The following is a 14,336-nucleotide window of genomic DNA, read 5'->3' as shown; positions in this document are numbered from 1 at the left end:
AAAAACATCCAACATCAATGGTGCTAAATCTAAATTTTTACCAACTTGCTACAGTGAACTAGTACCAGCTTACTATAGCAAGTTGCTATTAATATTATATTATTTCTCTCTCTCTCTCTCTCTCTCTCTCTATATATATATATATATATATATATATTACTTCCTCTCCTCTCTCGCCTTTCTCAGTAAAATGGTGATAAATGACTTTGAGATTGGTGTGCGGCGGCGTGCGATGGTTCTTGAGATTGGCATTGACGTTTTAGATTTATGGGTTTGGATTGTTTTGGCATCCATGGTGGAGATCACCATTTGGTGGGTTGTAGTGGAGATTGGTTTTTGGTGGGTTATGGGTTTTGTGAGTTGTGGCGTGTTGGGTTTTGGGGGTTGTTTGAAGGGGATGGTGGTGGTGGGTCATTTTGTTGGTCGTGGGTTGTAGGGTGGGTGGAGGTAAGTAGGGGTTGTGCTTAGTCATTTTATTGGGTGGTGGGAGTAGGTTGCAGTTGTGGCAGTGGCTTGTGGTTGTGGTGGGTTGTTGTTCAGGTTTTGGTGTGGTTGGGTTTCGGTGGAGTTGTGGTTTGTGTAGTGGTTTTTGGCTAATTTGGGTTGCTAGGTTGTAATGTGGTTAGTGGTGGTGTGGTTGTGGTATGGATTTTATTTTATTTTTTTTATTTTATAAATTATAGTTGCGATAGTTTTTGGTGGGTTTGATATGAAATTTTTTTGGGACAGTGAGTTTATGGCCGTGGGTTGTGGTAGTTGATTTTGCTAGCGATGGGTTGTGTGTTGTTGCTTCAAAGAGAGAGAGAGAGAGAGAGAGAGAGAGAGAGAGAGAGATGAAAAATAAATAAAGTGTTAGGTTCTAAAGTCTTAGAATTTTATATATTTAGAACTCTAATTTGTATTGTTAGCAAACCATGATCAAAACAATGTGTTTAGAAGTGTTTTAGTCTAGCTCAAAGTTGTGCTTTTATATAAAGTTGGAATCGAGTTAAAGCGGGAAAGTATTGTGCCTTTTGGTCTGGCTCGATCGATCGAAAGACAGGCTCGATCGATCGAAACTCGGGCAGAATGATTTTCTGCATATTTTTCCAACTCAGCCCTATGTGTTTTAAAACATTTTTAGGGTTTCTTATTTGTCCTAAGTATAAAAGGCAAACCCTAACCATGTTTTAGTGTTGCTCATAATTGAGGTTTGTGTAAATCTCTTGTGAGATCTAGAGGAGCTTTCCTTTACACAAACTTAGGGTTTTCAAGGAGAAGATTTATCTACACCTTGATGATCAATTCAGTTGTTGCCATTGAAGCTTAAAGAAAACACAAGCGGGTGTACTTGTATCTGGTGGTGAATCCAAGAAAGAAGGAGTCTGTGGATTCGGAGCTTGCACGTGGTCGTGTCAATAAGTTCTACTAGTTGGTAATAATAAGAAGTCGAGCGTGGGGGTTTGTAAGTCTTATTGTATGAACTTCGATTCTTTCAAGATAGTGGATTCAAGTTTACCTTGAGGATAGTTAGGTCAAATCCTCCCCAAGTTTTTACCAGTTTGGTTTCCTGGGTAATCATATCTTGTGTTATTTATTTTCCGCTGCTTTGTATGATTTGATCTTTGTTATTGTGATAACCTAGACTTGTTTAATTAGACTAAGTAACAACTTGGCTAATTACCTAGGTTAAATCAATTGTTTTAAGGGGTCTAAAAACTATCATAAAGAATATTCAATTGAAGTTGTAAAAAAAAAACCTTTGATGTTGGGTGTATTGTAAAGTAGAGTGTTAAACTAGATAAAATAGCTTTTTGAGTTGCTAAAAACTAAATTTCTTAACACCACTGCTATGAATGATCTAAGGTAGTTGACTAGTGTTGGTCATGGGGCTCATTGACTAAGGAAGTCACGTGTAGGGTTAACTCTGGGCCTAGGCCATTAAAGCCTAAGGCCTTCAATTACATAAGTGGGCCGTGCACTATTTCCTCGCTTCTAAGCTCTTAAAATATTGGACTAATAGAAACCTAACACAATTGAAATTTTAAATTGTTTATATATATACAAATATATATAAAACTTTTTATTGAATTTATATTTTGAAAATCTCATTGTTGGATTATATATTCTATATGTTTTTAACATGCACGTCAATTTTCATGCCAATTGAGTGTTATTTACCTTTCAATCTATAAATTCATCTTTTATGTGTTATTTTAAACTACAAAAATTTAAATTTAAACATTTGATTGATGACATGGTTATTAATCTTTGATCACCTTGAAATTTGGCAAGCATGGAGAATATACAAAGATAATATAATCTAATGATAAATTTGTCAAAATTCGCATTTAATTAAAAAAAGCAAGAAGAGTGGATTAGCTATTACAAATTAAAAAAAGAATTGTTAATAGAACCTTAACACAAAAACTTGATTAATAATTTTGTATTTATAAAAGTAAAAAGATAGGTCTTTAAATAACAAATATAAAATAAATGGTTAAATAAATACACTCTCATTTAAATATATCACCTTAAAGCCTCAAATTGTATTGGACCAACCCTAACCATGGATGTCATCTTTGTATGTCAAATATATATTATCTTTGGGCCATGATTTTTCGTTGGACCAATCGCATTGATGCGAAGAGGAGCAATTTTTATTTTCTGGGACCTTGGTAGGGTTTTGGGCTGTGGGGTCATTCTAAATTTGGGTCCATGAAGCCCACCCTTCCAATGTATATAGCATATTCTAACCCTTCCAATATATATTCTAAGGGTCCAGGTCCAGCCAACAATGAATTATTTTGTTTAAAAGATATATTTTTTTACTATAAAATTACTATTTTATTATTTATATATGATAAAATAAAACTTAAAAAGAATTTCCATAAATTAATACAAGCAAAATAATTTTTTTTTAAAAAAACAAATATATAATTTGTTTCCAGCTATACTATTTAACAAAAATGTTGCTGGCCCAAAGTCTTTTGTAAAAGCTACAACATATTCTACCAATATCATAAATAAATAAATATCTCTTTAGAAGGAAAATCTCATATATATAAAAAAAGGTAGGCAATTTTAATTCTGCAACACTTTTGATTCTCAAACTCTTTGTTTCTTTGTTTCTTTTTCTTCTTTTTATTTATTTAATTTTTTTAATAAAAGTTTTGGGTTGGTAGATAAATTAACGTGATGGCCCAATGTATAGAAATCAAGAATTCATTAATAATTAGCTCAATCAAATTCTTTATTAATATTATTTTTTGGATTTTTCTATAAAAAGTTTCAGTGCCGTCCAATATTAATATGACCCAACTTTTGATTGAGATCAGGTGAAATTGTACCATGAAATTACTCAATTTTCTTCATAATTTTTTTTTTTCATTTTTCACTTTTTATTTCTTTTTAATATTTTTTACTTAATGATTGAGATTGAAAGTTACTTTTTGCAACTTTCAATCTTAACTATTTATTACTATTGCATCAAGTGCAATACCTCCAATCTGGCTCTTTTGGGCTTTCCTTGCATACTAATCTATCTTTTTCTTTCCTTTTTTTTTTTTTTTTTTTTTTTTGTTGGTTTTTTGGTAATTCTATTTTAAACTCTGTACATAGTTAAGGGTTTTTTCAAATTGAACTACAATTTCAAAAGCTATAAACTTAAAAAAAAAAAAAATCCATTTAAAGTATATACTTTTCAAGTTTATAGTAATTTTGATTTTATCCTCTAAAATTTTGAAATTTTGATCTCCACCTAATGTTATGTAGTGTTTGGATTTAAGCACTCTCTTCTTGGCAAGGGTTTTCTTTCAAACTGTTTAGGCTTAAGAATGTTTGCTCTCAAAAATAATCTTGATACAATAACCTCTTTCTAATTAATTTGTGCAGAGAGAGAGAGAGAGAGAGAGAGAGAGAGAGAGAGAGAGAGAGAGAGAGAGAGAGAGAGAGAGAGAGAGAGAGAGAGAGAGAGAGAGAGAGAGAGAGAGAGCCCAAATTTCCATAATTTTACTTTAGTAATTAAATCAAGCAAATGTCTTGCAAAATTTATGTCTAACTTTAATGATCACTCAGGAGAATCTTTTATATATATATATATATATATACACATATATATGTATATAAAAGATGGAAAATTTACTTTAGTCTAATTTAAGTGTATGTGTGTGTAAAATTCCATTCTCGATACTTAAACCATTGCACGCCATTGATGTGACTTAAATTTACTTGATTTTGCTTTACTGAGTCTCCATTTCATCAATGTCTTCTTTTATTGAACTTTATGACATGTAACTATAACACGTTTTGATAAATAATTTACCACATGACACTAATCCTAATATTTTTCCATTAACAACATCACATGTATGGTTTATGGATTCAGTGGAAAGTTTTTCATAGTAAAATTAGTTTTGGATTGAAACCAATCCTAAATTATGGGGCTAAATATACTCTCTTTTTTTGGTTATTAAGCTGATGACTTGTTTTTCTAGTAGAATAGCTCTTTCTTGGTGAGAGTGTGAGGAGTCTTATTTTTTTTGGTTTCGATATATATATATATATTATATTTAATTGCATACGCACTAACAGGAGAAAGCAAAGGAACCATACTCATCTTCCTCCATAGCTTCCAAAACCAAGGTTGCTGGGAGAGAATAGATGGGAATTGCCGAATTGTTCCACTGCATTACAAAAAAGGAAGCCCATCTTGCAACAAAGTGGCTAAAGAATTAGCTTTCCGCAGAACATGTCAAACAGACCAATTCTCAAAAGAAAAGCCAAAAATCCCTCTCTCTCTCTCTCTCTCTCTCTCTCACACACCACCATTAGTATTATTATTACATGAAACAATACGGCAATACCTATAAAGATCACATCAACAGTTGCCAAAAAATTCTGCCCCTAAACTTATTGCATTAGATATCCATAATTCCAATTCTTATCATTTCGTCAGTGGTGTTGACATGATGTTATATATCATACACAAGTTGTTTAGTATCTAATTATTTTTATATACTTGTTTAGCAGATGTTGTTCATTTTTAGTAGAGCTTTTTAGTTAATTTGTTTTGTTTGAACTTTCTCCCTTCTGTTTTTCCTTGTGTTTTCTGTTTCCCAAACAAAACAATGTTCTAACCCGACCTCTCAAATACTACAAAAACGCACACTTATGTGGAGGTCAGTCCAACTGATAAGACTAAACGCTAGAATCAGCATAGCAAAGGGCTACCAAACAATGCTTGCTAAATTATTTTTGTTTCATCCTTATTATACATCATTACGTCAATGAGCCACTGAGTACTACGCTCTACGTCAAAAGCCAAGTTTATTTTAAGCATCTATGGCCAGAAAAATAATATTTGAACCTCTAAATTAAGTTGGAGGAGAAAGACTAGCTAGCTAGGAGGAAAGGGCAAAACAAAGGGGAAAAAAAACTATATATTCACAAGCTCTAATAATAATTTGCCACATCAAATTTTTATAAGTTAATAATAAATACATTTTTAATCTCCCTATAAAAACATTTTTAAAAGAAAAGATAAACCATTTCAACGGTTCTTGATGGAGAAGTAGGCTAAAGTGCTATAAATTACTCTAGAAAATATAGGTCCCTCAAGTGAAGCTTCTGTGTAGTGCTCTTGTATATAGACAGTAGGTGAAACCCTAAGTTATTTTCCAAAAACAAAAATGTTTCCTAAAATTTAATTACAATTTAGCTAGATTTTTCAAAATCAGCCCCAAAAAGTCTTGCATTTGATGGTTGTTATTTAATTCTTTCGCTTCTTTTGAATGTTCATTCTACTCCTTAATAATGATGCCTAACAATTAATTATGATATCTCTAGCTGGAATAAAAATCTTATAATTTTTTTAATTTCTTATAAACAAACTAAAATTTAAAAGAAAAAAAATATTAATATATGACATTTTAAGTAGTGGAACATAAAATAAAACACTATTAGTGAGATAAAGGTTTTTTTTTCTTTTAACTATCTTTAAATTTTCAGCATGAATCCTGTTCATTCGATTCATCTCTTAACTTTAAAAAAAAAAAAAAAAAAAAAAAACCATGATCAACATGATGAATTTTAGTCTAATAGGTTTTTCTTTTCTTTCTAAACTTTGTCTACCCTAATAAATAAGGAGATTAAAATTAAAAAGCCTAATAAATAAGTTAAATCACAAATTACATTATCTAAGTTACCCTAATAAATTAATAAGTGTAACTCTATATCGATTAACTTAAAACTATAATGAGGCAAAGTATTAATGGGAGGCATGCATTTATGTAGAATGAGTCTGTTTGGGTGTAAAATATTATTGAAAATCTGTTATAATAATATGGTATTTTACTTTTAAGAAATTAAATACTGAGTAATTTTTTTTTTTCAATTTTTTTTTATAAATTTTATATTATTAATGGATTATAAATATTTAATATAGTAATTAATATTTAGAGTGTAGAATGTGGAATGATTTATCTTTATCATTTTTTTTTTGTATAGTACTTTACTTTCTAGAAAGTAAGTACTGAATAATTTTTCTTTTCATTTTTTTTTTCTTTTGAAAATTTTATATTATTAAGTGGATTATAAATATTTAAAATAGTAATTAGTATTTAGATTGTGGACTTAAAGTGATTTATCTTTATTTATTTATCTTTTTTTTTGTATGGTACTTTACTTTCAAGAAATCAAGTACTAGATTAAATTTTTTTTCAATTTTTTTTCTTTTGTAAATTTTATATTATTAAGTGGATTATAAATATTTAAGATAGTAATTAGTATTTAAATTGTGGACATGAATCGATTTACCTTTTTTTTTTTTTTTGTATGGTACTTTGCTTTCAAGAAATCAAGTATTAGATAAATTTTTTTTCCCACTTTTTTTGTCTTTTATAAATTTTATATTATTAAGTAGATTATAAATATTATAATAAATATTTAAAATAATAATTAGCATTTAAAGTATGGACAGCGAAGTGAGTTATATATATATATATATTTTATGGTATTTTACTTTCAAGAAATCAAGTACTAGGTAAATTGTTTTTTTTTTTTCCACTTTTTTTGTCTTTTATAAATTTTATATTATTAAGTGGATTATAAATATTATAAATATTTAAGATAGTAATTAGTATTTAGAGTATAGACAACAAAGTGAGTAATATTTTCTTTTTCATTTTTCTTTTTGTATGGTACTTTACTTTTAAGAAATCAAGTAGTGGTAATAAACACAAATCCACAATAACAAATCCATGGTATAGGGCTTAGAAAAACACACTAGTTTCAATGCTCCAAAAACTGGGATAGACGTTTTACTCAGAAACAAAACGCAACCCTAATCTAAAAAAAGGATGGCTCATATAGTTGACAGTTGACACTTGAACAATAAATTTTAAACATACTCAATGGAGGAAACAAAGGATCGAAGCTCTTGATTTTGCTCAAAAATATCCATGTCTTGCTCTTCCATGGTCACCCATGCTTCAAGTCCAGAATTTAGTCTCGTTTCAATGAAGATTATAATGTTCTTGAACGCCAATGCAGCCGTACTTACCCAAAAAGGCTTTCCCCAACCAAAATCAGCTTCATATAGTCGGTAATTGGCCCAATTAATGAACCTGAATACTTCAACATTTTTTGGTACTAGTTCTCCACTTTGTTTAAGAGAATCACTCATCACTGAAAACCCATTTTCACCTTGCATCTTCCTTATGTATTCCTTGTCTATTTTCTTTATTGCATTTCGGATTTCATTTGCCAGATGATGCAACTCTCTAGGCCTCTCCATTGTTGGTGCCGGCGCAATTGCCAACCAAGAAAGATTCCCTGCAGCACATTTTGGTAGGGGTGGATCATTTCTTGGATGTAAATCCACAGCATGTGTCATAATAGAAGGACTTAAGGACCCTGATCTTGCTTTAGACACTTCCATTGCACATTTCCATATTAGTGCTGACACCACTTCAATGCGGGTTGGACTAAAAAAGATGTGTGACAGATTGCTATTGGCAGAACATTTAGAGTGAGAGAAGATTTTTATTCTTATTAGTGTTGCTAGCAGTTATTATTTCCTTTAGTGAAGCGATCTTTGAGCCCGAGAACACAAATCTTTTTGTAATGCACTTTGCTTTCGGTACTTCAAACCTTGGCACTAAGCCTGATAAATCTCTTGGTGGGAAGAGATTTGGCCCTGGAAAGATTGGAGACAAATAATCACCAGCACCCCTAGTGATTTCAGCCCACATGTTGAGAAATGAAGAAAATGTGCCTCCATCAACAATCTTGTGCAATGCGCATGTACCAATAGCCATTCCTCCACAGCTAAAAATATTAACCTGAATGGCCAATTGGGCTTCCATGGATGATTTATTGCAATGATAATCATGAGGAAGGAATTGATCAAGCATACTAACTTCAGGCTGATTGAGAATCTCCAAGAGTGTGCAGTTCACTTTGGCTTCTAAAAAGTCCACCCCCTCATCATTACACTCAATGAAAAGGTTCTCTCTGACCCTTCCAGCAAGTGGATAGATAAGAGTTAAGGCTTGTGATAGCGATATTTTTAGCTGATTAATTCGCTCCTGGGGTTTGATGAACTTTGCTTTGTCATTGCACTACAAAAAAAAGGTTCTATGGCCGCGTTTTTAAAACGTGGCTATATGTCAAAAAAACGTGGCTATAGCCTATAGCCGCATTTTTTTAGGCCGCGCTTTCTGATGTGGCCTAAAACCTGTGACTATAGGACTGACGGTCCTATGACCGCACTTTTTAACCACGGCCCAAGACCAGGTCCTATAGCCCCGTTTAAAACGCGGCCTAAGCGTCTGGACTTAGGCCGCGTCTTAAACGCGGTTTGGACAGACTCAAAAACGAGTGTATGAAGGCAAATATATTTTGCTGAGAAATTTCTATGTGGAGGGCCAGCCCCAATCAGTACCTACTTTTTTCCATGAAAATTGTTTTTTCATATACTCCATAAACTACCACAAAAAAAACTCTCCCAATTAATGGTAACCTCTCCCATATAGTCGATTTTGTGATTTTAGTTCTTCTTTTATTAGTTCAGGTCACTTAATAAACAAATCCCAAAAACCCACACATCCCAATCTCTCAAACAAAACCAAAAATTAAAAAAAGCATTGACTTTTGAAATACCCACTTCCCCAAATGCAAAGATGATGAACTAAAAAGCCAAAAACACACACACGCACACAAAATGAAACCAAATATACTGAGAGAGAGAGAGAGAGAGAGAGACTCACGGTGGCGTTTGATGATTGCGCAGGGATCGAAACGACGCCGGTGGTTTGGAAGAGAGTGGTGACGAGAGTGCCGGATGGAGGGACTTGGTGGAGGTCAGCGAAGATGGTGGTGGAGGAGATGAGGGAAGTGAAGGAAGATCTGCTCTGATGGAGGGTGAGGATTGAGCTAGATCGGGCTTGAGAGATGGAGGCCATGTGCGATGGAAGAGGCTAGGGGTGAAAGGTTTGTAGTTTAGTATTTATATAATTCCTTAGGCCGCGTTTTTAGCTCAAAAAAACGCGGCCTAAGAACCCATCTATGGTCCCGCTTAAAAAACGTGGCCTAAGAACCTGTCTATGGCCCCGTTTTAAAAATGTGGCCACAGTTAAGGAAAAGAAAAAAAAAAAAAAAGAAGTTAGCCAAAAAATAAAATACGGAGGTCCTTAGGCCACGTTTTTAGCTCAAAAAAACGTGGCCTAAGAACCCATCTATGGCCCCGCTTAAAAACGCGGCCTAAGAACCTGTCTATGGCCTCGTTTTTAAAATGCGGCCACAGTTAAGGAAAAGAAAAAAAAAAAAAAAAGAAGTTTGCCAAAAAATAAAATACGGAGGTCCTTAGGCTGCGTTTTTGGCTCAAAAAAACGCGGCCTAAGAACCCGTCTATGGCCCCGTTTTTAAAATGCGGCCACAGTTAAGGAAAAGAAAAAAAAAAAAAAGTTTGCCAAAAAATAAAATACGGAGGTCCTTAGGCTGCGTTTTTTGCTCAAAAAAACGCGGCCTAAGAACCTGTCTATGGCCCCGTTTTTATGAAACGTGACTTCAGTCTATCTTGGGCCGCGTTTTTTATAGCCACGGCTTAAAAAACGCGGCCCAAGAGCCCCGCGTTTTGTAGTGTTGCATGCATAGTAAAATATCCTTGGCACGTACTCTGGAGGTGCAATTTGGTCTAGGAGGGAAAGCTTGAAGAATTTGAGGTTCTGTGGTGTTGGTGAGGATGGTTTGATGGTCTCTCTGTCCTGTATATCAACCTTCACCATATTCATTTTTTGCTTTCAAAATGAAACTCAAACAGGATTGACTATGGCCTAATTAACATCCCTAGCTATTAAACTTCTCTTATAGTGTATTCCACTAAGCTCTTAACCAATAATATAGAGCCATATACTGTCTGTAGTTGTTGGAGAGAGAATCTTCTTGAAAGCTAGTTAAGGAATGAAATGGTGAGCAAAGGATCATTGTAGAATACAAAGTTGCAAAAGTTACTTAATTTATTAATTATTGAAATGATAACATAGAGAGCATATATATATATATATATATATATATATATATATATATTTATATATGTAGCAAAGGTTCATTAGCAAAATGATAACATAGAGGCATCCTTACGTTGTGATTGGCATTGAACAAGATTAATATGCTTGAGACTTGGATATTTGAACCAATTAAGTTTGGTTTTCAAAACCTGTAATGTAAGTGTATTGAAGTTATCGTCGATTTTGTTTCTCATTATAGTGCATATATATATGAGAGAAAGTATTTGTTATAAAACTGTTTTGCCTAGTCATCAAGGAGTATAACGAAAAATGTCTGATTTGTGTGCCATCACTTCTGAAACAAAACTATGGAATCAAGACATTCGAGGTCAGGTTGCCAAGCCCGGCTCCATTGTTGTTCGGTAGCGGGGAAGGAAGGTAGTTAGGAACAATAAAAGAAAGAAACAAAAATAAACAAATAAAATAGGGAAAAGTCCAAAAATAAAATCCAACTCCATAGCTATAATATTCCAAAGGTTTTTCCTAGTTATAATCGAAGAGGCTTGATTGTAATATTCGGACGATAGGGTGGAGGTGGTGGAGTAGTGATTTCTTGGTTAATCAGATCTTGAATAGTTTGACGTAAGGCAACACAACAGTTTGTGGGGGGTGAGCAAGCAAAAATTTTAGGACCACATAATAAAAAATCACATCTATTCACTTGATAAATCGTGAATGGTGGAGAAAAAATTGTGGATCCATGTGAAAGTGATAGACAGATAATTATAGTCTAATCCATCACAATCTACCACATAAGATAGTTGTGATTTTTTTTATGTCATACTAAAATTACTAAAATCTGGTTAGCGAATGGTCTGGGTTTGAGGGGATTAAGCAAGCATTTAGCCTTAAGTTTCTAAAAGACCTTGCTTGAATGGCATAAAAAATTCATGGAAATTTCTCCTTGATGAAATAGATTATAAGTGCTCTTATATGGCGGTGGTTTGTTGATATTGGAAACTTAAAGGAACTTGCTATTGGAACCACTATATAGTTTGCAACCTTTTGGATTTAGGAGTTTCTTCATTTTTAAGCATACCACTGTTGACGGAATCCTCCTCTTGCATGCCCAATGCTATTAATTTTTTGAAGTTTGGCCAATAATGGGAAAAATAGGTTATTGTGAATCTGTGATAACTGGGAAGAAGATTCTTTATAATCATCTGAATTTGTTCTTCTTCATTAGGTCTTACAGTCATTTGGGTAGCCTGCCTTCCATCTACTAATGCAATTAAGAAAGCTAAAAAAGTTTCATGTGTTGTGTATCTTGTTCGGTAGTCTCTATTCCTAATTTCTTGTCCTCAAATATTCCAAAGTTGTGGCAAATTTCATGATGTGAAAATATTGATTGCATTAAAATGTAGAATCATAAGTACAAGACTAATGGTCCGTTTGTATTGAAGGAGAGGGAGGGAGAATAGAGTAGAGTAGAGTAAATTTAGCATAAAATTAGCTTATTTTTAGCCAATTCTACTCTACTCCCCTCCACCCCCCCCCCCTTCCCCCTCCATCCAAACAAGTCATAAGTGTCCAAGATTTAGTTTAAGAGAAAGCAATTTCTTAATCTTGACTGGCCTTTTATTAAGGCTTGATATACTCTTAATTGATCAAGAATAGTATCTCAAAAGAATTAGATTGAATAATATTTTATAATCTTGATTGACTCTCGATCAATTGGAAATTGGAAAATTAGTTTTTTCTTGACAAGTTTTATTTGAAGTTGGTTGTGTTTTACTAAATACTATTTGGGTCATATATATAAAAAGGCGTGTTATACTAGACTTCATACAACTAAGAGATAGATTTTTGAGAGCTATCTATGTAGTTATATCTAAAAATTCAAGTATAAAATTTATTATTGCCATACTTCTATTGAGCCACATCAGCGTAACATTTCGGTTCAATTTGATCTATTTCAATTCATTAGATTCAATTCGGTCTATATATACAGTCCAACTTGGCCCATTTCGGTCCATTTTGATCCACTTCATTCAAATCGGTCCACTTAGGTCATCAATCCACATGTTGTTGGAGCCACTAGCTTGGAACCTTTAAGAGCTTCTTCATTATTTATTACATCACTACTGATGGCATCCTCCACTTGTGTGCTAACTGCTAGTAATGCTTTAAAGTGAGGCAAAGTAATGGGCAAATATATGCTTGATAATTGGGTAGAAGATTATTTACAATCATCAGGATTTGTTCTTCTTCATTAGGTCTTATAGTCACTTGGGCAGCCTTTGCTCTCCATCTAATAATGAAAGCTGAAAAGGTCTCCTTTGTATGTAGTTTACTAGTCTCTAGGCCCCTTCGAGTATTGTTAACCTCAGTATTATTGTGATATTGCCTAGCAACTTTTCATTGGCCCCTAGTGGCTGAAGAGCTTTCACATATATCTTCAAATGCGTTGTTTGACAATCCCTTCTGTTAAACTTACACAGAAAATGTATTTTGAACTTTGGAGCACAACAGCATTTGAGAATATGGATAGACTTGTTGGTCTAAATCCTTATTAAATCTTTGGGCCTTTTCACCATTTGTTCCATATTCTCCATTCTTTCTATTAGCTTCTTTTCAATGTGAGATTGGCTAGAAATAGGGTTGACTTCCTCCTCATGGTTTTCAGAAATAGTATGAGAGCAATAACCATGATTTGTGGGTCTTTGTTATTGGGAGGTTGGATATTAAATGGATGTCTTCCTCAATTGGGTTTGGATGGTAACCATAGTTTCCACTTTCCAGAAGGCAATTCAATCATGGGTTCATGCTTGGTGGACTTTAAGAGTGGATATCTCATGTATTTGGTTATGGATTATATGGTGGACTAGGAAATGACTTTAAGTTAAATGGTGGGCTTGATGTGATCTAGGGATGTCTCTAGGTAAACAAAAGGTTAGGATATTGGTTTGTTGACTCAATTGTTTGTGGTGGTAATTGAGATCTAACCGGATTGGGCTAAGATGTTTAGGGTCTGTTTGGTACATGTGTTTAAAAACTAAAAATTGTTATTTGAAAACATTTGTAGAAATACGTATGGGTGAAAAAGTGTGGAAATGCGTAAAATGTTGTTTAAAAACTAAAAATGGTTGTTTGAAAACACAAACCAAATACTCCCTTAAGCTTTGAAGTATTTGTGTTGGGGTAGGCGTTTGAGCCTTGGATTAATCCTTCAACAGTTGAGCCTGATTCAAACTGACCTTAAAACAGTGATGTTGGAGCCCAATGAATTGAATTGAAAAATTGTGGATCAATGTTCTTGAATCTGTGTAACAGCTGAATGCAATTTTTTTTCTCTCATTAATAGGCCACAAACTGAATGACCCATTATGATAGAAATTAATTAATTAATTAGTCAAGTTATTAATTAATCAATTTATCATGCAAACGCGTGGTAGCACAAACAAATCACCAATAAACTAATTATGCAGCGGAAAATAAATAACACGGTAGTTTGTTTACGAACAGGGAAAACCTAATGGCAAAAACCCCACAGGGTGATTTTTAGGTCACCACTCCCGAAACTCCACTATTATCACAATACGCAGTTATAAGTAAAGGAATTCCAAGTACCTTACCAACTTACAGTTGAACCCTTACCCCAATACCCAATTGGACTTATTTTGTAGTGACAGTTTTCCTTTTCAATGCACAACTCCCAAGTACGTGACTAACTAATTGTGTGAATCCCAGTACGCGACTTCAATTATCAACTAAGAAGGTTGTTCGCTGCAAAGTTCTTCAGTTCATCCACACGATGAAGATCAAGAAGATACTTAGTCATAAAACCCT

At 33.4% G+C, this 14,336-nt stretch overlaps 1 protein-coding gene across 1 annotated transcript; it reads right to left on the bottom strand.

Annotated features, from left to right (window-relative positions):
* Positions 1-7,378: 7,378 nt before the first annotated feature.
* LOC115964239 (stemmadenine O-acetyltransferase-like) lies at positions 7,379-10,271 on the bottom strand. Its single transcript, XM_031083596.1, has 3 exons — positions 10,112-10,271; positions 8,029-8,587; positions 7,379-7,964 (listed from the first exon to the last, which is right to left on the bottom strand). The coding sequence occupies exons 1-3, from the start codon at positions 10,269-10,271 to the stop codon at positions 7,379-7,381; spliced, it is 1,305 nt and encodes a 434-aa protein (XP_030939456.1).
* Positions 10,272-14,336: the final 4,065 nt, after the last annotated feature.

Source organism: Quercus lobata, chromosome 10 (genome assembly GCF_001633185.2).
Source record: "Quercus lobata isolate SW786 chromosome 10, ValleyOak3.0 Primary Assembly, whole genome shotgun sequence".
NCBI classification, from domain to species: Eukaryota; Viridiplantae; Streptophyta; class Magnoliopsida; order Fagales; family Fagaceae; genus Quercus; species Quercus lobata.
Note: the sequence above shows the minus strand (reverse complement) of the source record. Positions and strands in the feature narration are given on the sequence as shown.